This window comes from Pteropus medius, unplaced genomic scaffold (genome assembly GCF_902729225.1).
Source record: "Pteropus medius unplaced genomic scaffold, Ma_sr-lr_union100, whole genome shotgun sequence".
Lineage (NCBI taxonomy): Eukaryota > Metazoa > Chordata > Mammalia > Chiroptera > Pteropodidae > Pteropus > Pteropus medius.
This window is the reverse complement of record NW_024356336.1, coordinates 2992899-3020085: the sequence shown is the minus strand read 5'-3', so window position 1 is coordinate 3020085 and position 27187 is coordinate 2992899. Positions and strand designations below refer to the sequence as shown.

General features: G+C 44.2%; 1 protein-coding gene across 4 annotated transcripts; it reads left to right on the top strand.

Annotated features, from left to right (window-relative positions):
* Positions 1-26586, top strand: HPS4 (HPS4 biogenesis of lysosomal organelles complex 3 subunit 2). Of its 4 annotated transcripts, none has more exons than XM_039861857.1 (14): positions 1-88; positions 1576-2105; positions 3731-3821; positions 5361-5504; positions 9189-9296; positions 9724-9840; positions 11444-11538; positions 12957-13029; positions 15024-15060; positions 15832-15928; positions 16562-17483; positions 22172-22304; positions 22804-22912; positions 25294-26586. In XM_039861857.1, exons 2-14 carry the CDS (start codon positions 2065-2067, stop codon positions 25463-25465), a joined length of 2139 nt encoding a protein of 712 aa, XP_039717791.1. In that variant the 5' UTR covers positions 1-88; positions 1576-2064; the 3' UTR covers positions 25466-26586. The 4 variants fall into 4 exon arrangements, with proteins under 4 accessions (XP_039717791.1, XP_039717790.1, XP_039717792.1 ...); XM_039861856.1 differs by having other exon boundaries at positions 21-158; XM_039861858.1 differs by having other exon boundaries at positions 26-81.
* The last annotated feature ends 601 nt before the right edge of the window (positions 26587-27187 follow it).

Sequence of the window (27187 nt, the reverse complement as noted above, 5' to 3'; positions counted from 1 at the left end):
CCGCGCGCCAGCTCTACGGAAACTAGGAGGCCGGAGGCGCGGGCGGCCGGTGATGCAGGGGTCTCTTAGAGGCGCGCGCAGGTACCAGGTGGGACTTGCTGCCGCCCACCCTCCGGATCTGGAAGCCTGATCCCCGGGCTGCCTGGCTACTCTGGCAGGTGGGCGGTCCGGGGACGCCGAGGGGCTGGACAGCGACCGAGAGCGCCTCATCGCGGCTTTTCCGCGCCGTGACCGGACCCAGATTGACCCCAGCGCCTTTGCTCACCAATTCTCCACCAATTCCCAGTCCCTGGAGCTGAGGCCAGACACTTCCCAGTACCCTAGACGGTTACCAATCGCTTTTTGGTCCTTCGCAGTCGTTAGCGCCCTTTTGCCTGTCTCGCTGATGCACTGAGGCCACGTTCTACACCTCCCGCCCCCGCCCGGGCCATTGCCGACCAATCTTGACTCCCTAGGGTCGTTGCTGCCACTTCACAGGCTGCCAGAGCCTTCTCTGGTGACATCCCAATAGCTGCCCTACCCCAGGGCCATTACCAGCCTCTTCAGGACCTTTCAGAGGTAAGAGACTGGACCTGGGCAGTGCAGGGCCCAGTCCTCTGGAAACAAGGGATAGGCGTTCTCAGGCTGCTGTCCTTTGTTTCAAGAGCTTAGAGCCTCTCCACAGGCATCCAGATATGCTTCAAAGAATACCATGAGTGTGACCCTATGGAGGCCCACCTCAAGGTATCTAGAGCTGAGAACAGATAGAGTTTGTACAGGCCATCAGAGATTCAGTGGGTTCCTCTCTGACGACTTCTCTCTACCAAATAAGCTTTAAAAAACTCTGTTGTTTTCTCAGGAGGATGACAGATGGTGAGCAAGCATTTGAAATGTTGCCGGGGACGTTAATCTTGGAGAAAGTGACAGTAGGCCTACAGTTTTGAAGGGACCAAAAGATCGTCTTTTGGAAAGATTAGACCTTGTTTTGTTTTCCTGCAGAGTATTATGCAGTCCGTGAGGGTTACTGGGAGGACAGTTTTAGCTTGGTGGAAGGAGAAATTTAACACTATGAACTATCTGTTTCTGGAGAGAGTAAGCCAGAAAACTCAAGTAACTTTTGAAGATGATTTTTAAGAGATAAGGAGTGGAGTAAATGATGCCAGGGTCGTCTTCGGAATTTGAAATTCCGTAATAGTCTGAGCTGTTGTTCCTCTTGTGGGAGTTTGAAAACCACTTGTTAAATTCTTTGTCTTTTGGAAATTTGCCCATCTCCAGAGTTCTTCAGTCTACTTCAGGGCTGCCAAGGTGACAGTTCCTCAATTTAAGTATCATTATTACTACAGCAGTTATCTTATTTGTATAGCTGTCCTCGCACCCGGAGCTTCACCCTACTTATTTAATTTTAATCTTCTGTGGGGCGTCATTGTTGAAGAAACTAAGAGATTTGCTCTGAAGTCCTGTTACCCTCTCTTTTATTTTGAAACAATTCTTGACTTTCTAGAAAGCTCTTTTGAAGTATACCATTTGCTTAACCCTGCTGGGTCACATGCTCTCTTGTGGGTTTCTGAAATAATCTATTCCTTGTGTTTATTTTAGGGCCAAGGCACTGATATCTGAACAGGAAGCTTCAAAACTTTTAAAAGAACCTCCAGAATGGTTTTGAACCAGACAAGCTAGAAATCACCCCAGAAATCCACCTTCAGCATGCACCTCCCCTTTTGGGCTTTCCTGGCAAGGAGTTTTTTGAAGAGGTTATTCTGCAGAGAGCCAGAGAGCTGATGCTCACAGAACCAAATTAGTGGATCTGACTTTTCTGGTAGAATTCTCTTGTTTTATTATATTCGCTCCCAGAGTTCTAAGAGGTGTGGAGGTATTCATGGAACTGAAGAACCTGCAAGGAGGGAAGTAGAACTTTCATGCAGAATAAAAACTAAGCAAGTGACAGTTGTGACTGAAAATACTTAAACCTCCCACATCCGGGTTTATTGGATCAGGGACACAAAGGAACAGTCACTGCTGGGGAGAAAGAACCCATAACTGGAAAAGAAAACCCAGATAAAGAGAATGAGGGTGACCAGAAAGTAAATGGCCACCTCCACCTCAAGAGAAACGAAGTCAGCCTCCTGGTGAGTAGCAAGGCCTGACGTGGTTTAGTTTCTGCCAGGCTCCTGGATGGATGTTTTGGGTTAACTGAAAATCTCCAGCGAGACTGTCTTGATTTTATTAAGGAAGAAAGTGTCATTTTCCTCAGAGTTGCTGAATCAAGCGTGTGAGCCATTTCTCATCAGAGCTGTGTTGTAGCCTTGCAAGCCTGTTGCAGTGTTCAAATGAGTCCAGCCTTGCTGGTAGATTGTAGAGAAGATAACCATGGTTGGATCATTCATATCTGATAATGTTGTGGGCGTTGGAGTCTTTAATTTTGAAAGACCAGAAATGGTTGCACTGCAGAATTACACCATGAGAAGATGTTTGGCCAGTCTTCAGGTTATCTCTTGATGGGTGTTACACAACATCTGCCTGCAACTCCATTGCCTTCAACCTCAAATGGGTTAAGCTTCTCTCATAATTTGGTTCAGCAAACATTAATCAAAGAGATGAGCATTAAAGGCATGGTTTAAGTAGAAAGAGCAGGGTTTAGTGACTGATACATACGTGTGGAAGTCAAAAAGATGGAGCATTTCAAAATGTCTGCTTTTTTTCTTGTGTGTTCTTGGAAGAGTGGGGGTGCTTTCAACCAGAGAACATAAGGAAAGGGTAGAATGGGGCCCGTCAGTGGGGTTTCTGAATTGAGTTTAAAACATTTTTGAGGCTTTTTGATCTGGACTTGCCCTGCAGCCAGTTGCACATCTGAGGAAAGCAGACTGAACAAGAAAAGAGTTGGTGCTTGTCATCGGGAAGATAAGGTGGGAACCAGAGAGGGTGGTGGGGGTCCAGGGGAGAAGAGCACAGGTGACAGAGTGGTCACGGCTCTTCCTTAGATTCTAGGTTTAGAAGTAAAACTCAAGTCCAGCCTTTGTGGAGTTTGCTTTATGATCTTAAAGATATAATTATACTGCAGAGTAGACAATAAGATTTTAGGGAAGAACATAGGGTTGTGGAAATTGAGAAGAGATTCCTCTGGAGATCAGAGGGATCGTGTTTGAGTTATTCTCGTAAAGTTTTGACAGGCAGAGAGGGGTTTGTGCTTCTCTGATCTCTCAAAGGCCCCTGTTTTTCCCATTGTAGACTCACTATCCTGTATTGAAACATGTACTTTATCGCCATGGCCCCAGGGCCAGCAAAGACAGCACACACTGTAGGCCCTGCAGTGTGTTTGTTAAATGAATCTGTAAATTCCTAGTAGAAAGGATACTTCAGGAGATCATCGTGCCCAGCAGTTGTGAGGAGTGCATCTGAGACATCCCTAACTTATTTTGTTATCAGAGCCTTAAAAGAGTTTACCAGACCATGTGGTTATATAGTTAAGGTTCAGTGTCTTAAATTAGAGGCATCATTGTGGGCTATCAGTCTTTCCTTAGCTATTTGTCTGTCTTTCACACAGATGGTTTGACAGCTGGATAGAGGCATATTTTTAGTTTGACTCCACTGCATTTATGAAATGGTTTTTATCTATTTGTAGCCACTGGGTTCAGAAGGCTTTTCAAACACTGAGTAATGAGCTCTTCTTGGGCTGGGAAATAGGAAGCTGTGTTTTCAAACGCCCTGATCACTGGAAGAAAGGAAACATGGCTCCGTTCTGTTCTCTTGCCAGGTGGAATTATTTTTTTCTTTATGATGGTTCAAAGGTAAAGGAAGAAGGAGATCCAACAAGAGCTGGCATTTGTTATTTTTATCCTTCCCAGGTAAGCCACATATATATTATTGTTCTGTGGGGATCCCACTGCCTCAAAGCAATGACTTTTCAAAAGTATGAGGTTTACATTAGGGCAGTTTTGTTTTGTTTTGTTTTGTTTTAAATAATCTAGGAAATTGACATTTCTGCTCTCTTATTCTTAGTTGTACTATTTTTTGTTGTTCTGGCCTTCAAACTCCCAGGCAGCTGGGTACTTCTGCCTTCTCTAGCTCTCTGTTACCATCATAATTTTCTGTCTGCCCTCATTCCTCCCAATTTTTGATCGGCTCGTTTTAAAAAAATAAAACTTTTATTCAAATATATACAAAAATAGAGAGGAGAGTATTATGAACCCTCATATGGCTGTCGCCAGCTTCAACAATTATCAACACTGCCAATTTTATATGACCTATCCTAACCTCTCCCCCTCCTTTTTTTTTTCTGGAGTACATTGAAGCAAATCCTAGACATGGTGTCATCTCACAAGTATCAAGTAACATCTCTAAATGAAAAGGACATTTTTTAACATCATACCTAACGATTACAATAATTAGTAACAATAATTCCTTAATATCATCTGATAGTGTCTGTACTCAAATTTTGCCTTATTATCTTAGATGTTACTTAGACTTACCTTCCTTCCTTCCTTCTTTCCTTCTGACTCCCTTTCTCTCTCTTTTTCCTAATCAGGATCCAAACAAGTTCCACATATTCCATTTGGTTATTTTGTGTTCGAAGTCCTTTTTACTGTATGACACTCCTCACCCACTCATCTTTTTCCCCCTTTGCCATTGAATTACTAAAGAAACCAGGTCATTTGTGTAGTAGAATGTAAGAATGTCCCATGCTCTGTATTTGGCCGATAACTTTCTCACGGTGGTGTCATTTAGTGTCTTTTATCTGCTCTATTTCCTTTAAATTAGTAGTAAGATCTAGACTCCCTTCAGTAGGTCCTTTTTGGTTCCTTTAGGCCAGAATTCTTTATATATTTTCTGTTCCTCACATAATGTCTGGCTGCCCCACAGCTGAGTTGATGCTAAGACTGATTAGGAGGTCTGTATATTCACTCATGTGATTACTCTCTGACTTGGATAATTGGGATTAATCTAGGCTGCTTTGGCCACTCTACAGGGGATTTGAATAGGGATGAAAGGCTCATGCTTCTGCCCATGCACATGGGTTAAATTATATTATAGGATATAATCCTGGGGACAAAAATATAGTTCTGTGCAGTCATCTTATGTGTTCATTGTGAGTATTCTATGATGGTTTATTCATCTGGGCAGATGTTGGCAAACTGTTTAAAAAGAGCCAGAGTGAATATTTAGGCTTTGCAAGCCATATAAGGTCTCTGTCACATATTCTTTGTTGTTGTTTTGACAGCCCTTAAGAAACATAAAAACCATCCTTAGCTCATGGCCCATGTAAAAACAGATGACCCACTAGATCTGGCCTGCAAGCTATATAGTGTGCCAACCCCTGCTCTAAGGAATGACACAAGAGTTCAACAATTTCAACTTCCTGTCTGGAATTTGCTCCTTTCCCATAGACCCTGCTTGATCAACAGGAGTTGCTTTGTGGACAGATTGCTGGAGCCGTCCACTGTATTTCTGACATCTCTGGCTCTCCTCCCACTCTCATTCGTCTGCGGAAACTTAAGTTCGCCATAACGGTTGATGGAGATTACCTCTGGGTAAGTTGAACAGGCAAAACTAGTGCTGACAGGGTCACCTTTACCATGAGTCATTTATCTTTGTGATAAGAATTGTGATATGGTTTAGAAAATAATGCTCTCCATAGCTCTCAAGCCAGGATCTCTTCCTTTCTCCCCATGTGCTGTGTCCAATATTGTTCACGATTCCTGTGTCACTCTCCGCAGGTGCCCATCATACCTGATGCTCTCCAAAACATTTCTGACATATCCTGCATTGCACCTGGCTGATTTCTCCTCTCCTTTGAAAGACTTAAGCCAGTCTTTGGAAATTCTCTTTACTCTGTTTTCTTCTGTATACTGCATACTTCCTTATACTCTCCACACTTACTGGGTAAGTGACCCAGAAACACTTAAGACATGGATGCATATATATTAGGTTTTAAAAAAACCATTAAAAAGAAAAAATAAAAACCATTTCTTTACAGCTTGTAGTGTCCTGTCCTGTAAAGTGCTATTTTCCTATGCCTACACTTATTTTAAACGGTTCCTGAGGTGAACGGATGTTTAAGTGTGAGGAAGTATATTCAGCTTTGCAGGTATTATTTCCAGTATTTTATTACGAAAATTTCCTAACGTAACAAACAGTTGAAAGAGTTTTACAGTGAATATTCATACAGTAGGCTCTTGAACAACACAGGTTTGAACTATGTGGGTCTACCTGTATGTAGATTTTTTTCAATAAATACTATAAATGTATTTTTCCTTATAATTTCCTTAATAACGTTTTCTCTATCTTACTTTATTGTAAGAATATAGTATTTATTACATATAACATACAAAGTATGTGTTAATCGACTATTTATGGTAATCGGTAAGGCTCCTTGTCAATAATAGGCTATTAGTGATTAAGTTTTTTGGGAGCAAAAAGTTACATGTGGACTTTTGACTATATGAGGTGATCTGTGCCCCAACCTACATGTTGTTCAAGGGTCAGCTGTACCTCCTAGATTCTGCAATGCACATTTCATTGTAGTCGCTTTATTACATATCTGTTCATCCCTTTATCTTCCTATCAATTCAGTTTTTATGTTAATGCTTTTCAAAGTTGCACACATTAGTATACTCCTCCCCAACCCCCAGCCCCAAATACTTCATCATGCATAACGTTAAATAAAGCTCGGTATTTATTTGTGGTTCTTTTTTCCTTTTGACGCAAGATTTACATATGATGAAACACACAAATCCTGAGTATACCATTTGATGCATTTGGACAAATGATGCGCCTTATAACATAAATTCCTATCAAGATACAGAATATTAGCATCACTCTCAAAAGTTCTCTGCGTCCTTCCTCAGTTAGTTATAATCCACCCCACTCCATCCCACACAACCATTGTCGTGAATTTTTTCTGCCACAGATTAGTTCTGCTTGTTCTAGAGCATCATATGAGTGAAATAATACGTGTAGCATTCCTCTTTACAGGCCCTGTCATGCCGCTTAGTGTTTCTGAGAACCAACCATGTTAGTGCATGTATCAGCAGTGCATTCTTTTTTATCGTTGAATAGTATTTCATTGTCTGAATATGTCACAGTCTACTTTCCAGTCTTCTTTTTCTGGATACATGAACTGTGTCTAGTTTGGGGCAATTAAGAACATTCCTATACAAGTCTTTTTGTGGACATAAGTTTTTATTTCTCATGGGTGTATATCTAGGTGTAGAATTACTGGGTCATGGGGTAGGTGTATGTTGATTTTATAAGAAACTGCCATCCCTTTTCCCAAAGTGATTGTACCATTTTACATTCCCACCAACAATATATGAGAATTCCATGTCCTCATCAGCATTGATGGTGTCAGTCTGTGTAATTTTAGTCATTCTGCTGGATGTGTAGTATCTCATTGTGGTTTTAATTTGCATTTCCCTGATGACTTAATGATATTAAGGCTTTTTCATGTGCTTAATGGCCACTCGTATATCTTCCTTCAAGAAGTGTCTTTACAAAGCTTTTGCCCATTTTTTAAATTGAGTTTTTCTTTTTTATCGAGTTGTAAGAGTTCTTTATGTATCCTCAATACCAGTTCTTTGTCAGATATATATTTTAAAGATATTTTCTCCCAATTTGTAGTATGCCTATTAATTTTGTTAATGACATCTTTTGATGAACAGACATTTTTACTTTTAATGAAGTCTAATTTATCAGTTTTATGGTTATTGCTTTCTGTATCCTGTCTAAAACCATTGCCTACCTCATTGGAGAAGATGTTCTCCAATTTTTTTGTAAGTTTTATAGTGTAAGCTTTTAAATTTAGGTCTTTAATCCATCTTGGGTTGATATTTGTGTGTGATGTAAAGTAGAGGTCGAGTCCTTTTTTTCCATGTGGATATCCAGTAGTTCCTGCACCGTTGTTGCAAAACTTTCCTTTCCCTATTGGATTCTTTCCTTTGGCTCTTTCATTGAAGGTCAGGTGACATTTAAGTATGGGTCTATTTCTGGGCTGTCTGTTCTTTTCCATCGATCTATTTGAAGAGCCTGTAGGAGTGCTATACCACCTTGAAGTCAGGTCATATAAGTCCTCCAACATTTTTTTTTTTCCAAGATAGGTTTGGACATTTTGGATTCTTTGTATTTCCTCTATAGAATCAGTTGGTCAAGTTTCTAAAGAAAAGCTGATGGGATTATGATTAGAATTGCATTCAGTCTAGGTCAGTTGGGGAAGAAGTAAGCACTCACTCTGTGCCAGACTTGTAAACTCTTGGGTTATGTCAGTGAAGAAAACAAAGGTCCTTGTCCCAGTGGAGCTTACATTCAAAAGGAATTTTGCAATTTATTTTCTTTCAGGTTGTTTAAGTTTCTGATGATTCCATTAGCCCTTTTCCTGTTTAGAAAAAAAAAGTACAGCTTACATAGAAATGGTACATTTTTCTAGGATTTGACGTTTTCAGTGATCAAACTACTAAAAACAGAATGCTTTAGATAAAATGATGTCATTGGTTTTCAAAGACTATTGCTATAGTAGAGTGATAGTAGAGTGATAATAATAAAAGAGATATTTCATGGCAAACTTTGAGGGTAAGGTTAGAACTGTAATCTGCGAGTTATCTTGGGGCAAATGAGAAACGGGTTAGAAAAAAGTCCTTGAGGTAGAATTACTGAGTCAAAGAACATGAACTTTGTTCAGGCTCTTGAAACATATAGCTAAATTACTTTCTAACTGAACAAGTATTTATCTTCCATAGAAGTAAACACTGCACTCAGCATTTTGGACTTCTAGAACTGTGTGATGGTTCAATCAGTTTCTGTTCTCAAAGTACTTCATCCTTTGATGGCTATTCATGAAATAATTTGAGCCCAGTGTTTGCAGTGAAACCCCTATTAAACATCCAATGTTCAAATACAGTCCCAACACTACAAGAGGCCCAAAAAGAGGTCAACATGGGCTAGAGTAATCAGAACTGGCACCATGGAAGTGCTAGAATCTGTGGTGGGCACCAAAGGGGATGGGCAAATAAACAGGGAGGAGAGTATTTCAGGTTAGGCAACAGAAGTACAATGCTGTCTGTGGAGGCCAGCTTGGCTGGAGTGGAGGGTGTGGGGCCAGGTCACAGATCCATTTCAGTGAGTCATGAAGTCTGGCTGTAGTGAGGCCTGGATGGCCAGGATTCTGGCCCTGGACTCAGAGTACAGGAAAATGCCTTTGTTGCTGATTTCCTTTTTTACAGGTGCTGGGCTGTTCTCTGGAGCTCCCTGATGTCAGCTGCCAGCAGTTTCTAGGTCAGCTGATTGGATTCTTTAATTTTTACAATGGACCTGTTTCTCTGGCTTACAAGGTATGAGGATAGTGTTAAGGAGTCTTATGTGGGGCCTCTTGAGCAAAACCGATATTGCCAAAACACAACACTTAAATCTGGGGTCTGTTATACCTTACATAAACACACTATGTCCAGCAACAAAGTCAAGGACTCCTGGAGCCCCTCTTGGTTGCCTTTGTTTCTCAGTGGTGTCGGTCACATTCATTCCAAGTATTTATTTCCATCTCCTCTCCCCGGGATGGTTGCCATCTTTTCCCCACAGGTGCACTGCGTCTGTGGTAGGTAGGGGTAGGAGGTGAGATCTCATGAGTGTAGGAATGCAAAACAGGTCCTCCCTCCGGCCAGTTTACTGTGTCAAGAATAATTTTTACAGTAGTTGGGATCCTTACCAAAGAGTGCATCTCTTAGAATCTTAGATACTGATCTCAGGCTGTTTCTGTTTTAGAACTGCTCTCAGGAAGACCTGAGCGCCGAATGGGACACCTTCATTGAACAAATTCTGAAAAACACCAGTGATCTGCATAAGATATTCACTTCCCTCTGGAACTTGGACCGAACTAAAGTAACATTCTCATCCCCTTTATTCTTTCCATGTATAGGAGTAGAGCTTCTGGACACTCTTTTATTTCCCCCTTTAAATGAACTATGTATCGAGACAGGTGACTAGAGTGTGTCATTTTGTAGTCAGAGTGATTGTTAACATCTGCACTTAGATTTCATGATGCTCCTCACTAGCTGTCTGAGCTTGGACAAGTCATGTCCCTTCTCAGAACCTCACTCTCCTTATCCATAAAACAGTATCATAACACCTGCCTCCCAGAACTGTATTGATGGTGAAATGAGATCATACCTAAATGACACAAAGTAAATAATCAGTAAGGGTATTATTATTCCGCTAATTCCCCCCAAGTGTTGAACTCAATGATCTGAAGGTCCCCTTTTCTCTCAATATTAATATTAATGATTTAATGATACTCAACATCAAAAATGCCTAGTGCTAACATTTTAAATACAGGGTCGCCATATCTGGGAGAGGGTGGTTGGGAAGTGTTTTGTCTCTTTGAGCTATTCCATTTGCCTTTGGCACTCAGTGAAATGTAGGCTGCCTGTGTGGCTGACCTGACCGCGTGTGCTACCAGTAGCTCTGTGTCCTTGATCTTGTTGAACATCACATTCTCAGATGTGCAAAGGGAGGTGCAAGGCCATGCTCCCTGAAGAAACGACCACCTGAGTGAGGAGATGAGACCTGTTCTGTGATACCAGCCTTCCGTTATGTGTGGGCTGTGTCTTAGGGCTGTCACAAGCGGTGTCCATTTAACAGGGATGTGACACTGTGACTGCTAGAAATGGGGATGGGTTTTCCCTGCTCTTGTTTGGGCTTCTGGAAGTCAACCCCCTCTTCCAACTTTACAGAATGGCTGCCTAGGATTGGGCTCTGTCTTGAGGCCATGAGAGAATAAACTCAGCTTCTTCACGTGGCAGCAGCTGCAGAGCTTGGCTCTGCTAACTCTCAGTTCTAACAGCTAACGGGTACTCGCAGGTTCTAGCTGCCAAGCAGGAAATAGAAAGAGACTTTTAGCTATTTCTGGCCATTCTTGACCAGGTTCAGATCCTTTTCTGGTAATTTTAGGTGCTTTAGGCAACTGACTCCTTACAAGGAATGTGGAACTGAGGCATATTTCCCCAAGTGAAAAAGTTCGTGATGTTTTCACTTTATGTTATAGAATAGAATTACTGGAAACATCAAGCCAGACATCAAGCCACCTGTGTCACAGTGGTGCTTGTGCTTCAGAGGAAGGGTAGAGGATGGCGGTGGGGGTGGGAAGTGGGCTTCATCTGGCACCATGCCCTGCATTTGAGACTTTCGGTTCTCCTTTCCTGCTGCCTCCTGGTCTCAGCATTGATAGTCAGAGTTTCTTAGTCAGTCTGCTTTGTCCCCTGTAAAAAGCCATATGCCCTAGTCACTGTACTTTTCAGCTTTTGAGGAGGCCTCCTGGTTCCAAGAATTTGGCATTTCATGGTGTCAGCAGTTCCGGGTATAGAGAGGACACAGATTTTACCGTGTGACAGTCTCCTTTTTCTGGGCTTTGGGTCTGTTCTACAAGGCCCCTTTCTTGCTGATTGCAAGCTTGTTAATTTGTGGGCATGCTTCTTACCCTGCACAGGTGGAGCCCCTCCTCTTGCTGAAGGCAGCCCTCATCTTACAGACCTGCCAGCGCTCCCCTCACATTCTAGCTGGCTGCATCCTCTATAAAGGACTGTGAGTAACACCAGACCTCTCTCTCCCACCCTATTTCCCTGCTGCCGAGGTGATCATCCCAGTCGTGGCCACCTCCAGATCACAGGCAGGAGCTCGATCTCGGGCCAGTTTCAAGTGGGCTGGCTTGGCAAATATCAGGTAGTTTAGATTTGATTTAAGGCAGAGCAGCCTTACCACTTCTACTCAGGCTCCTGCCGGCCTCTTGGCTGGGTCTGTCTCTTGGTTGGCCTCTGAGATCTCTCGACACCTCCTCATGTAGTTGGAGGGCCGGCCTCTTCATGAGCCCGAGTGCCTAAGAGCCACTCCACGCATCTTCCAAGGCCATTCTCCTTGTAGAGGGTTTGTTCTCAGCCCAGGGGCAGGCAAGGCCCATGCCGTGTGCCCAGAGATTTCTGACAACCAGATGAATGTGCAACTGGAAAAGCTCTCCAGGTTCTTGTAGGGGTTGGAGGCCTGACAGGCTGGGTTCCCAGGCCTGGCTTCTCTCTTTGCTAGCTATGTGACCTTGGACAAGTTGCTTGATACCTGTTTTCTCTACTGAAAATTGAAATACTTTGTGGAGAATGAAGTGGGATGACAGAGAAGGACCGAGCATAGTCCCCCTTTCACAATGGCTTTCAACATATTAGACCCCTCGCCCCTTTCCCCTGTTTTCATTATGATTGTTCTGAATCAGCTTGTGGTACCTCCAGGCTCGGTGGTGACAGGGTCATTAAAGATGGAATTTTGTTCTTTTTCATATTTTGTATTTCTTATTTGTTTTTAAATTATACACCTAATGCATGAACACATTCTCATTATAAAAAATGAACCCAGAGAGAAACACACAGAGTACAATTGAGAAGTTCCCCTTCGTTCTCCCTCACTCTCAGCCCATCCCCATAGTTAGCGTTCGGAGTGCACCCTTTGTTCTTGCTGGGCGTTTTCACACACCTGTACATCTCTATAATATGTATTTTTTGATTTTGTTTATTTTTGCTATCTGTGTAAATGGGATCACATGGTTTCTTAACTTAATGTGTAGAACTGAGATTTCTTTCTCAGTCCATATTGGTTCACCTCATAGTAGCTGCACATTTCATGGTGGTATGTATACCTTGCCATGATTGATTTAACTACTCTCTTTTTGGTGGAAGTTTAAATTGTTTACCCATTTTTTTAACGATTTTACCATTTTTCCCTGTGGTGAACATTTTCTCATGCATACTTCTTGGTGCTAGCCAGGTCAAAGGGTTTGGACATTTAAAATTTTGATGGAAATTGTTAGAGTGCCCTCCATAAGGGCTGTACCAGTTGGGACTTTACCAGCTGTGTCCACATGATCCTGGCCAACATGGAGAGTCAGGAATCTTTTCAGTTCAGAGTCCTGCAGTGTATTTCTTCTCACGGTGTCCTTGTTCCTGTGTCTGACCTTCTAGGATTGTTAGCACCCAGCTTCCACCCTCCCTTACAGCCAAGGTCCTGCTTCATCGAGCTGCACCTCGGGACCAGGTATTGTAAAGTCCACCCACCTGGCTGGGATGCTTCTGCACCCAGGTGGCAGCTGGCGCGGCTGAGCCCCTGCTAGATAGATGGGGCTGGCTTTGGGGGTGGTTGTTTCTCTTAATCTTGTTAGGCTCCTGGGTCAGTCAGTGTGATTTTCCTCAAGGGTGAAGTCATCATCAAGGCTGAAAGAAAGTGTTTCTTTCCTCATGATAGATTTGGACAGTAGTTTTTCTTCAATCCAAGTGGAACTGAATTCAACTTCTCTCAAGGGCTTTATGTCAGAGAGATGTTAGATTTTAGAGATAGACTCTAAAGGATAACTTAAGAAATCAGAAACTCTTAAAACTTCTTCCATCTTACAGTTATTTAATTTTTTTAATGAAAAAAAAAATACACATTCATTGGAATAAAATTTTCCAAAATTGCAGAGAGAGTCACTGCTAGCATCTGGCATTACCTCCTCTCTGTCCTTTTTTCTTTTGTTTTACTTATTTACTCTTAGCATCCGAAGCTATAGGTTTAAATGTATCGTAAGGCTAGCTCTTTGCACTTATAAAAGCAGACATTTAAAATGATGATGCAGAGAACATTTAAGATCTTGCTCCCCAGCACATGTCCTCAGTTTATCTCAAATAAGCTCTTATAAAAATTTGAAAACAACAACAACAAATAACGATGGCAGGGCTCTCGTCTAGCTCCTTCCCCACTGTTGGCAGAGGTGTCATTGGAACAGCCTTTCTGGTAAACTATTTGATGAGTGGGTTAAGAATGCCATTTCCTTTTTTCCTAATAATTCAGCTTCTAGGATTTGATCCTCAGAAAATCATCTACCAGCTAAAAAAAGTTTATACTCAAAACTTTATCGCAACAAGGTTTATGAAAGTGAAAAGTCAGATATAACTTAAATGTCTGAAGTGGGAGTTGGCAGAGTGTGGCCTGTGGGCCAGTTGCCTACTGAGTTTTATTGGACTGCTTTTGAGTTACGACTGCAAGTTGAGTAGTTGCGACAGGGAGCATATGGCCCACAAAGCCGAAAATTTCCTGTCTCACCCTCTACAGAAAAAGTTTTACCTGTTGCTAGTCTAAAGTAGAGACGTGATTGATTTACCTCCACCACTTTAAACTTCATAAAATTTTAGTCAGCCGTTTAAAATGGCCAAAGATATTTTAGTGACAGGATGTGTATGTTATTCTTTAAGCAGAAAAATAGGATTTTATATAATATGGTCTTAAAGTATTTTTAAAAATGCATAGACTTAAAGGAAAATATGCCCAATAATAATAGTATTAACTTGTGGATAAGGGAATTATATGTGGTTTTTTAAAAAAAAAAACAGATTTTGTCTAAGCTTACATAAAGAAAATAGGCCATATGACTTCATAGGAGTGAAAGTCACTTCATAGGAAAGTCATTTTGGCTAGAAGAGCAGTTTTTGTTTTTGTTTTATTATGGTGGGCCCTTTTGGAACCTTTGGGTTGAGAAGGCTGGGAAGCTCTTTTGAGAAAATTCTCAGGTTTCTCACCTTGATTGTGAACCAAAATAAAGGAGATCTGGCATAGTATTTTGTTTAGATCAAATCCATTATCATGAGGGTCGCAGGACCTTCACACTGTTAAAACGAAATTTGTGTGAGTTCTGTGTTAGGGCTATTCTAGGAGATAAGTTCTCTGAAAGTATAAATGAGAACATGAATCCTCACTTTTATTCCCAGAGGAGAGAAACTGAGACATCAGAATGGAAAGCCTGATGTGCGTTGGGTGGAGCTGCTGCCCTGTAGCCTGTATGGGCCCAGCTTTGCACCTTCCTCCAGCCTTGGTGGTGAGCAGGCAGTTTGGGGGAGCCTCTCTTCCACTTGCTTTGCTCTTGGCATGTGCTGGGGACAAGCGTTCTGGGCCTGGCTAAGTTTTATGAGTAGCAGATGGCGTAGCGCAGTCCTGATGGTCAAGTCGGGAGGAGAATGTGGTGTCCAGTGCCAATTCCTGTATGTGTTTATTTTCAGAGAATACCTACAGGAGGGGATGCCCTGCAGGAACGTGGTAAGTAGTGAGGTACATTGTTGCATCTTGAGAATGCAGTCTTTTATGCTGCCTGTCCCTATACAAATCCTGTGGAGGCGGAGTAACCCCACGTGGTTATTTCATCTGCTCATAAGATTAGGAAAGTAGAGCTTCAACTACAAAGTTACCCATTAAATTCATAATTGTAAAGCTCGTGACTTTAGGTACACTTTTTTTTAAATTAAATTTATTGGGGTGACATTGGTTAATAACATTATGTAAGTTTCAAGTGTACAGTTCTATAATATATACTGCATTGTGTAGGCACACCTTTTAAATCCCCATTTTCAGAGCCTCCTTAACTCACTCTAATGAGACCGCTCAAACAAGTTCCAGAGGGTCCTCATTAGGAGGAGGCACGATAGATGGCAACTGCCAGAAACACCTTTTGCAGGATGTAGGGGCATCCCCCAGAGGGCTGTTTTGTATTCTTTTGAAGCATAAGTTGGGCATATCCCTTTTGTCAGTGGGAAGTGCTTTTTTCCAGCTTTTGTCTTTTCTTAAAGTGCCACTAAATTTTTCCCCACCAATCATCAGCCTTCTCCACAGTAAAGGTGCCCACATGAGTTCTTCCTTGCTGATCACAGGAATTGTGGCAGTTTTATGATTTTGTTCTGGACTGAGGAGTGCATCACAGCTCTGCTCTCTGAGCTGGTGTGTAGGTTTTATGCATCGCCCCAAGAACCGTTACTGCCCTCTGTCTTCTCTGGCCCAGGGATGGGCCCTCTCCTTGTTGCTTTGTGATTCTAGGAGTAGCTCTCCCCCCAAATGTCCACATCATGCCTGTTTTTGTGACGGAAGAGGAAGCCATCAGTCTCCATGAGTTCCCAGGGGAGCAGATGACTAGGTAAGGGGACACGGGGGTTTCATCTTAAACCATGCTTTAGGGATGCCCTCACATGAGTTTATCCAAATAAACATCTCATCCTTCCTTAACTCTGTCTTTTCCGTGCTCTGACCTGGAAGGAGCTTCTGGAATTTCAGCACAGAGATAAAAGGCAGCTGGTATAGTGACATGAGGGTGGGTTTCAAATCCCAGATCCCGTTGCTTATCAGCTGTGTGACCTTGGGCAAGTACATTCCTTACCTGAGCCTCAACTTTTTCATCTGTAAATTGTACCCAGTAACATCTACTTCATGGATTCATTGTGAAAGTTGAAACTAGTGTATGCATAGCACCCATTATAGGGTCTGGCTTACAGTAGACCTCCAAATGTGGGTGACTCTTACCCAGTGGGCCCTGCTGTTTTCAGCAGGTGATCCTGCCATCACTGTGTGAAGCCTTGAGAGCCAGACATGGCCTTATTTTCATTCCTGTGGTTTGACCATGATGGCCTCTTGGGCTCTGTGGTGTCATGTACCCACTTGTCTAATAGCCCTGCTTTTTAAGGAAGCAGTGCTTTAGTCTCCCTTGAGGCGGGGCACTGGCCTTGCAATCACTCAGTGTGTCCCTCCTCACATGTTCTCACTTGTTTGCCAGCTCTCCTGCATCTCCAGCCAGACTCCAGAAGCACTCGGCCCGACACCCTCCAAAGGGTGCACTGGAAGAAGACACCAGCAGGCATGAGGAATCCATGGCCTGGACATGGGCGACCACCCCTGAGTCCAGGCCCCCTGATGGAGGTTGGCCAGATGGCACTGGAGAGAATGGACCCTTTTCTAATTGTGATCTAGAGAGCATCCAGCCTGCAAAACTACACAGCACTGCCAGTGACGAGGATTCTGGTCTCAGCTGCTCCCAGGTGAAGGAACTTGGTTTGCCCAGGGGGAAAGAGGAACTGGACTTGTCTGAAATTCACATTCCGGAAGCTCAGGAAATGGGAACGTCCCCAGGTTATTTTGCCTTCCCGAGTGCACGTGTCCCAGATGGCGATGGTCTTCGTTGCAAGGAATCTGTCAGCGACTCTGGCAACCTGGAGCCCAAGTTGTCTGAGGCCCCGCCTGTGGGCACAGCCATCAGTGGCAGCCTCCCTCCTTCCACTCCTGACATGCTCACCCAGAATGGAGCCCTAGAGCAGCAAGGAGACCTTCCTGGGGACAGCAGCCAAGCCCTCATTCCCAGGGAAGACTTCCTCCCCAGTAGGACAAGTGGGCCATTGTCACCGCCTCGCCTAGGTTCGAGGCAGAGAGGAGCTAAGCTTCTTGTGAGGGAACAAGGCGTGGACCAGTGTGTGGATGGGGTTCATGAGAACCGCTCAGCCCTTGGCCCAGAATGTTACTCAGGCTCCGCAGACTCTCCGGGTGACAGCCCCTGTACAGACAGCACTGACTCCAGGTTGACCTCAGCATCCTATGGAGGACTCGTGCGCATGAACCTCTACACTCACAGTGTCAAAGGGCTGCTGCTGTCCCTGCTGGCTGAGGACCCGCTGCTGGGAGACAGTGCAGCCATCGAGGAGGTGGTGAGTTTGCTCAGACCTGTGCCAGTCCCTATGGAGCCCACTCTTCCCTCTTGGGAACATGGACAGGCAGGGAAGGTGCTCTCCTAGGGGACAAGGGCCTTGCCATGTGACCATGTGCAAAAGGCCTTGTTTACATGGTGGGGATGGTGTTAGTACCTACCTCCCTGGCTTTGTGAAGGTGAGGCGAGTCCAGTGAAGAGCTTGTCTTGGGCTTTTGTGCTTCTTCCAGTTTCTTGGAGCATAGGCCTCGGGAAGAGGAAGATGAGTTGGAGTCTTGGTTTTGGCCATGTGACTGTGCACACAGGCCTTTTCCCCTGAGCCTCTGGTTCCTCTTCAGCAGTGTGGGCCTGGTGACAAGTGCTGCCCTTTCAGACACACTGTGATCACGCAGGCAGTGACCAGACGCACGGGATTATTATGCTGTCACCACCACTAATGGCCTCTCTTCTGAGCCTGGACAGCTCTAGGATCTGTGTTGGCTAAAGTCTGTACTCTGTAAGTGTCACAGCCAGGGCTAGGAGTTCTCCGGAAAGCGCCTTCCCCCTCGCCACCATCCTGCTTCCCTCCACAGCCCCTCCACTGTACCGGGGTGATCTGGAGCTCCTTCCTAGAGGGCCTGGGACATCTGAAATCCTAACTAGCTCCAGAAGACTCCTCTTAACCCATTCCAGCTTCTTCCCCACTTCCAGTGGTACCTTCTCTGGGGCCTACCCTAGAGATGGGGTTGCTATAGTAACAGCCTTGCTGTAGTTGGCAGAAAAGTGGTAGCAGTAAGAACAGCAGGTTGAAATTGCTGCAGGGCGAATGGTTTCCTGGGGCTTGCCTTGTTTTTGTTCTTAAATCTAAGTTATTCTAAGCCTGTGTCATTAGCATGCAAGGCTTATGACCCTCCATAAATGAGCTAGTCTTTGGAGCATAGAGGAGGAGGGATGGCAGTATCCTTTGCTCAGAGCCCAGGGCCAGAGATTGCTTCTCTCCAGATCTGCCTTGCTTATTTCTCTCTTTTCCTTAAGCCAGTGTCACGTGTCACCAAGTGGTGGCCTGTTTGTTTCCCTACCCTCCTTCACCAGAGCTCTGAGTGACTTCTCCACTTCTTTCTTATAACAACACAGGGACCCCGGATTGCAGTTTTACATATCTCTTCTACCTCCCTAGGCCTTGGTTTTCATGGTCTCTTCTGCTTAGTGCTGAGTTGTAGACATGATATTTTGAAGGCCTACTCTTTGGATGCAAAAAAGTAAATACGATATCTTTCTTTTACCTTCCTCCCAAAAAGAAAAAGAAAAAATAATTCAGGCTGCAATGGAGAAGAAAGCGAATTAAAATATATTCTGTACATTCACTATGTGCTATCTACTTTATATCTTTTTTTAGCCAGCCCTTAGAACAGTTCTGGGGGTAGGCGTTGTAACTCATGTTTTACCAGCAAGAAAACTGGGCCTAGTTGAGATAAAGACTTAAAGCAAGTATTAGGTCCAGAATTCTTGCTTGTTTCTCATCCTCCTGCTCCAGCCTCTCCATCCCCACTGATCTGATCTCGGAATGGTAGGGAGGAAGGTGTAGAAAAGGGGAAATGCCCTGCCTTCTGTGGCTCTTGATATGGACCTGTCACATGGTCTGTCACAGCCTATCCATGTTGAGGGCAACGGCCACTATGGGTTTTCATGTAGGGTAGGGTTTGGTCTTGTGTAGGTCTCAGGAAAGAGAATGCAGCTTAATGGAAGAACTCATCTTTTCAAAAGAGAGTAGGGGCTAATTTTGATCAGCCTTCTGTTTTATAATTGAGAGAGACCATTTGTTGCCTTTTTGTCCCAGACCTAATTTCCTTCCCAGCCTCTGCTGCTCTCTAGGAAAGCAAGGCCCCTGCAGAATGGTAAACTACAGCTCAGATGTGACAGTGACATACCCCGCTTAAAAGGGCTTCTTGTTGATGTTACACACTGCCAAGGCACCCTGGTGTCATTTTACCATCTTATCTTTCATGGATCAACTACTACCTCTTTATGTTTGCCTAGGTTGTGGAGTCATAGAGGGGATGAGCAGGGAGCAGCCAGGAGAGATTGGAATTAGAATAGGCTCAGAGGGAACAGAATAGGCTCACACCAGGGGGCAGCATAGAACCACTGACAGTTTCCTGCTCAAAACCCAAGGTAATCTCACTGACCTTCAAATACAGTGATCACATCAGTTATTTATGGTATGGTAGGACATTGAGCTATCTCTTTACAGTAGATGAGCTTGAGTTTAGTTCCAGTGCCATCATAAAATATGACAATGAACCCCTCCCTCATGAAACTGGTGCTTCCGAGTGAATGTATGTTACCGCATCGTTTCTTCTGCACCTTATGGCACACTTTGACATTTGAGCCACTCGCTTTGCTGTGGACTAGAAGCCGGAGGGAGGATCCAGGAATTAGCTCCAGCTCCATGTCTCGTAAGGCTGTGGTGAGGATTGAATACATAGTGACATATCCAGGGGTTGGCAAACTTTTAATATAAAGGAACACAGAGCAGGTATTTTCTACTTTGTGCAACTACTTGTCTCTGCTGTTATAGTACAGAACCATAGATAACACGTAAATAAGTGGTGTGGCTATGTTCCAATAATACATTATTAATGAACACGGAAATTGGAACTTTATATAATTTTCACGTCACAAAATTATTCTTTTAAGTTTTTTTCCTAACCATATAAAAATACCAAAACCATTCTTAGCCCTCAGGCTATACAGAAATAGGCAATGGACTGGATTTAGCCCATAGGCCATAGTTTACTGACCCCTGGTATGTATGAAAGCACCTGGTTACCAGTAAAATATTGTCCACATTATCTGCTGTAATATTTTGCGACTGTATTTATGTCTAAGTGATTTTTATCTTGAGTACAAGTTAGGCAGAAGATCCGAGAAGCAAAGTTCAGTGCCAACAGAGAAAACTCGAGTTTTGGCATGTCTCGTTCTCTGTTCCCATCTTCCCTTCCTCTGAGCACCGGCCAAGGATAGGGAGGACGTCTGTTACCAGGTTCCCCAGGTCCAGAAGCTTCTGGTGAAGCTGTGGGTTGACTTTATGGTGAACGCTGTGGAGGCACGCGCACGCGCACATTTGTTACCCTCTGTGTTGGTGAGGCTGTACCAGCGACCTGAACAGGGGATCCTGCGCATGTCTTTGATTTGACCATGCCCCTCAGTTTAAACCAGATAGCTCAGAAGTTGAATGTGCTCGCCATGGGATCGGCTCGTTTATCTGTTCGTTTAGTAGATATTCCTTGAGCACCTACTAGGAGCCTGACACTCTGCTAGGCATTGGGATACAAGGATGAGTCCATAAAATAAAACCTTGTATGTCAGACCTATTGCTTTTGAATGCCATTTCTAAGACATTCAGATAGAAAAAGTAACGTAAGCCTAGTACACTACCAAAAATCACACTTAAGCTTCATGACATTCACCTCAGAAACATTGTTTGCATCTTTCTACTTTTTGTGTGCACTTATTTTATTTACAAAGCTATTGAAAAAGTTATCAGTCCACAAAGTCATATGTGTTTATTAAAGAGATATCACTTCTTTTTTCTTGATTTATAAAAATGCCTTCCCTTGGGGTAGCACTTCAGAGTTTAGAAAGGATTTTTATGTATGCTATTTCACTTAATCCATTTAGCAGCCCTGTAGTATCCCCATTTTGCAGATGAAAAAATAAAAGAGAGAGAGGTGCAAAAAATTCAGTAACTTGCCCCTGGTCATCTGGCTAGGACTAGGCTGAGACAGGATGTCCTTCGTCTGGGAGCCATCTGCTGCCTGGAAACAGTGGCCTTCTTATGGCTGAAGCAGCCCCAGGGGAGCTGCAGGAGTCCCCGTTGCAGCCTGAGTCCATCAGGATGTGATCTGTGTACTCGGTCAAGCCCAGAGTGGAGCTAAAGAATACCGCAGAGCCATTAGAGTATGACCTTGTAGGAGAATAGTTCAAGGATGAAGAAAGTAATGCATGCTCTATCATTAGGTTACGAAACTAGTATCAGTCTTTATGGTTTGATCCTATTTTTATTTTATAAGAAAGCATCATATTAAATGGTATAGTCCAGTGTTCCTAGCTGTACCTGCATATGACTCTTCCCTGGGAGGATTTTTAAAACACACTGCTTAGGCCTCACCTCCTGGACAGTCTTCTCAACTGGGTTCCTCCTCAGAACCACAGAGCACAGAAAACCATTTGACTGACGTGTCTCAGACCTTCCGAGCATGGTGCATGGCTGGTATCATCCTAGCTGCACAGTGGAGAACTTCTCGGCCCAGGCCCAGTTGAGAAGCATGGTGGGGAAGATGGGAGACCTGGCCAGCTGTGCCGTAAAAACGTGTCGCCTGGGCGGGAAAGTCATGGCTCGAAGGAGAGGTACCAAGGGGCTAACAGTGGCTATTTCTGGATAGTGAGATCATGGGCCATTTCTCTACTTTTTTCCTTCTTAAGTTCATTTTTCTGCTCACCACTATTTTCTGAGTTTTCTACAATTTAAAAATGCATTAGAACATAAGGGCGGAAGTTAGTACTTATCTATTAACAGGTAAAAACAGGGTCCTAGTCCTTTTTGCTAGGTCAAGTAGCCACGCAGATAAGCTTAGGATGATTATTTGCTAAGTCTGTGGCCTGCTGAGTTTAATTTGCAGCTGTGCCCCTCTCTCGGCCCCTCTGCAGTACCACAGTAGCCTGGCATCCCTGAACGGGCTGGAGGTCCACCTGAAAGAGACGCTGCCCAAAGACGAGGCTGCCTCCTCCGGCAGAACGTACAACTTCACGCATTACGACCGCATTCAGAACGTGCTGACAGGTAAGGAACCGGCACTGCGCACAGAAGGATGGGCCCGGGGCACCTGAGTGGAGGTTAAAACTGGGGTCTGCTGCACCGTGAGTGTTGCAGAGTTGTCTGACATGCAGTTAGTTAGGATGTTGCTTTCTAACTTGGAGCCCAGCTCCCACTGCGTCTAAAATTTGCTTGGCAAACACTTCCTTGCTCATTTGTGATTTTTTGGCTGTTTCTCCAACGTTTTGAGAGAAGTACACACATGTTCAAATATCTGTGATAAGGTCTGCCTTAAAATTTAGATACTCATGCGCAAATCCGGTGATGCTCATTTCTGGGGACGGTGTGTACTCTGCTGTGTGGTGGCAGCTGTCAGGGCCCAGCACCCCGAGCAGGCCTTTGTCTCCCCTTCAGCACCCGCACTCATGGCTGTGAGCCATGTTCTGTCATAGTTGACAGAGCTGGGTTGGGGGGCAGGGGTGAGGTAAGGAGTCTGATACTCATAACTTCTGTCCTATTCTGGAAGCAAACCTGCCACAGGTGGCCACACACCAGGATCGCCGCTTCCTCCAGGCTGTCAGCCTGATGCATTCTGACTTTGCCCAGCTGCCCTCGCTATATGAGATGACCGTCAGGTAAGCCTTCCTCTGAGTCACCCTCACAGTCCCTGTACCAGGAACCAGCTTCTCAGGGATCTGGGGAAAGAGACCTATTCATAAGTCAATGAGGAACGTTGCAGTTAAAGAAGACGTTATTCACTCCTGTGGCTGCCATTATCTACTCTCATTCTTTCCTGTGCCGTGTATTTTCTGGGTCCCATTCTGGGGCTCAGACCTGCTTTAGACAGTGGGGTTCAACAGCGAGGAAACCGAAGGTCCTCACACTCAGAGCTTTCATCCATTATTGGAGAAGGATGGTTTTTGTCTCCTTGTCATAAATGATGCTGAAGCGACAAGTCATGAGTGCTCATTATAAAAACATTCAGATTTCTCCCAGATCTATAAAGTAAAACATTTCCTCCCCTGACCCATCGACACCTGAAAGATACCCACAGTTAATAGTTTGGAGTATATTACTCCAGGTTTTATTTTTTTGGGTTTTCATTTCTTGTATATGAAACAGATTATTAGTATTTTTATTTTAATTATTTTAATAGTCTTCTAGAAAAAAGAATCATGTTGATGTATTGTTTTATACACCTTTTTTTTTATTCAATTGCATATCTTGACTGTCTCCATGTCAGTAGATGTAGATCTGCTAATTATTATTATAATTTACATTCGTTATTTAACCAAATGAATTCTACTTTTTCTCTCTACATGCCTCTCTGTGAAACTGGTAGCAGAAAATAAGGCAAGTTAGTGGGTCAGAGGGGAGTGCCTGCTATGTGTATATTATCCCGTTTAGTCCTTGAAATGATTTGGGCAAGTGCATTTTTTATCTTCATTTTGCAGATGAGGAAATTGAAGCACAAATAAGACAAGCGACTTGCCCTAGGGTCATTATTAAGCGGCAGAGTCCAATCTCTCTGACTCTATAAATGCATGTTCTTTCCACATGTTTCTGGTTTCAGGAGGGCAGTGTGGTCAAGAGGGAGGAGTGTGGGCTCTGGACTCACATCGATGCACTCTGGAACCCGGGCTAGCATGGTGACAAGGTTCTGATGCCTGCTGCCTGCCACACTGGAGGGCCAGGCGTTTCAGCTGCCCAGCGTCATCTCTAGCCAATATTTCAATATCTTTCCACAATAAAAGTGTCTTCTCTGGCTTTAAGTCAGAGCTGCCCCAGGCCAGCAATCTAGATGTGATTTGCATCTATAATCACTGGTTTGAGAACTGGTTGTGTTGGGGTTGGGGTGTGTATTTTGTGATTGATGGAAATAAGTAAAATGGCCCTGCAGTATTTCACCTTCCTTGGAGCTGAGAGTGTTTTAGCACTGGGATGTCTAGCTTATTTTAATAGTAGTAGAAACAATGGCTATGATTTCTTAACTACTCACTGTGTGCTATGCAATTTATATGTATTTTTACATATTCCTATTCATTTAATATCTTAAAATATCTCAATGAGGGGTTATACTATTGTCAGATCCACTTTACAGGTGAGAAAGCTGGGGATCAGAAAGGCCAAGTAATTTAGCCACAGGCACAGAACAGGGCTGGGATTAGCTTGTAGCCACCAGGCCACAGTACCCCCTCTCCATGGCTATAATGACTTGTCCGTGACTTGTCCTGCTGGATAGTGAGTGGCATAAAACACTTAATACTGGTGGGCCCTTGCTGCTCCTCGAGGCCCCAGAAGGAGAAGCTGGAGAAGGATGGAATTCCCCTCCCACCTTGCCTGGAAGGAGAGACCTGGGTGAGGGGGGTCTTAGTGGTTCTTGACTCTACCTTCTTATACTAGATTTGGGGACACTGAGGCCTAATGAGGAAAGAGTTAGAGACAGGCAGGATCGAGAAGCCATCTGGTTACCTGGCCCCAGAGTTGGTTCTTCCCAAGTGGGTCCTTCTTTGAACCAGACCCTCATCCCTCCCTCTTCTGTCCCCTCACTCCCTTCACTGATCTAAACGCCCTGGTATGTGTAGAGGACTAGACCCCTTCCTTGGACACTGTCAGTGCTCGTCAGAGGCCTGACAGCATCACCCGCCTCTGGGCCTCAGAGTCCTCATCCATCAATTGGGATAACACTACTACTGCATAAGGCTGTGTGAGGAGTCAGCCAGGCTGCTATTATATCAATAAAATGTGTATCGGTTCATTTATTCAGTTATAACTTCAGGCCCTATGGCTGTGGCCGAATGAACAGTCCCAGCATCCAGTGAGTTGAAAGGGAAGGGAACATGGTTATTGGCACTGAACCTGAAATTCAGTTGCATAAGTAGAACCTGGAGCTGTGACAGCTGCATGCACAGCATCTGACGTGCAGGGCCAACCTCAAGTGCCTCTCGACGTCTCTTTGAGGTCTGAGATTTGCACAGGCAGCGTCGGACTGTTGTCTTCTCTCTTCCTCCCACAGAAATGCCTCCACAGCTGTGTACGCCTGTTGCAACCCTGTCCAGGAAACCTATTTCCAGCAGCTGACATCGGCCACGCGGAGCTCTGGCTTCCCAAGTCCCCAAGACAGTGCCTTCAGCCTCCCAGGCAAAGCCAAGCAGAAGCTGCTGAAGCACGGGGTGAACTTACTTTGAACTGGGCTGCAGTGGGAAGGTCATCGGCCCTGGAGACGACTATCAAATCGAACACCAGCAAAGGAAGCTCTGTCATTTTTAAATGAGAAAAGCCCCTCTATTTTATTTTCCTGGGAATATTCTCTTTTTCAGGAATGTAATGGTGTTTGAGTGTTTGGTACACCATTTGCGGATTGGGGTGTGAGGGGGCAGTTCTTCAGGTCCACAGACCTAGAGTGTGTAATAAAGACTTGTGACACGGGCAGCGTTGGGGCAGGACGGCACTCTGGCTCCTTCTACCGAAGGGGTACGAGGCCAGTTAGTTTCCTGAGGCACCTGACATCTCCAGCTGCTGTCGCATCTTAGCCTTACCTTGTACCACACAAATTCACGGTGGCATTTTTTGTAGAACCTAATTATCTCTAGTCTAGTGTTTGTGCAGCCCTGTGTCCAGGAGGAGGTACGGGGTGTGACTGCACAGTGAGGAGATGGGCTTGTTAGCCAGCAGACTGGAACACCCACTCTCAGGTGGTTGTTGGAGTGGGTCTCCCGGGTGGGCTGGATACTTAATGCTGGGAACAGTCAGGGAGGCTGGAACCACCTTGTTGGGATTCTGGAACTGGATTCAACACTAGGAGCCTATTCTTTGAAATTCCTGCAGTGGGAGCAAATCTTGATAACATGGAAAGGAGTTGAGAGTTTAGTGATCACCAAAAGCTCTGGAGCATTGGGTGGTAACAGGCCAGGCTGTGTGCCCTTGGTTAGAACTGGGCTGCGCAGCTGGTTTCTCTTGAGCGTGTCCCCAAATGGAAATTTCCAAAATGTTTTGGGGCAAAGGCAGAACTATGTTTTTCAGCAGTAGCTGTGTGCAAGGGAACCACATTCCTTTGTGTGTTTCTGAGCTGGTGTAGTTACACCAGTTCTATTACATTACAGTCAGACATGTCACGATAATACGGTACGGACCACAGAATGAAAATATTTACCAAAATCTTAACTAAACGTTTTGCTGCAAGTACTGAGATTTCATTTGAATACCACAATGTTAATAATTCAATGTCAGTGAACAAATATGTTTATGACATGGTCTTTTTCTTGAAAAAAGTTTCCAAGGACTAAAATAAAATAGCCAAAAATGCTACCGAATTCTGAGTAATTAGTGACATCTCTAGTGACAAAGTTAAGGTAGGGGTTGAGATATTTTATATAAAGACGTGTATGTGTATACGTATTTTGCATGAACACGTATCTCTTTTCTTACCTGATCCAGTGAGGTCAGGTGAGGAAGAGCGTACTTCACAATGGTCTCTGCGAAGGTGACAGTTTGCAGCCACTGCTCCAAGGAGCACCAGCTTCAGCATGGCTGGCCCAGCACACCAGGCCCATCACCCTTTCTTTTCACCCTCCTGCCACTGGCTGGCCTAGGAGAGTGATCTTCCCAGATGGAGGAGGATTGTACCTCACGCTAGGATAAATGTATATTTTCCTACTTCTCTGCTAAATTCTCTAAGAAAAAATTCATTACAAGTCTCCATGCCAACCTCTCAAAGAACCTTCATGACTGACCAACACAACACATTCCTTTGCTCTTGTGGAGTATTTTTGAGCAGCCAAATTTTGCTCACCGGTGCTCCAGAATTGCAAGGTCCCCAGAGTCTTGAGCTCAGTGAAATTACAACCTGTTACGTGTTGAAACAAGGACAGCGTTTGGAGCATAGAACCCATTTTCGTTCACCCACCAGT

Excerpts from the sequence above, each read along its gene's own strand:
- HPS4 (XM_039861857.1), top strand. The coding sequence starts at position 2,065 with ATGGCCACCTCCACCTCAAGAGAAACGAAGTCAGCCTCCTG. Across the intron at positions 11,539-12,956 it reads TGCATCCTCTATAAAGGACT|GATTGTTAGCACCCAGCTTC; the intron begins GTGAGTAACACC and ends CTGACCTTCTAG. Across the intron at positions 17,484-22,171 it reads GTGCAGCCATCGAGGAGGTG|TACCACAGTAGCCTGGCATC; the intron begins GTGAGTTTGCTC and ends GCCCCTCTGCAG.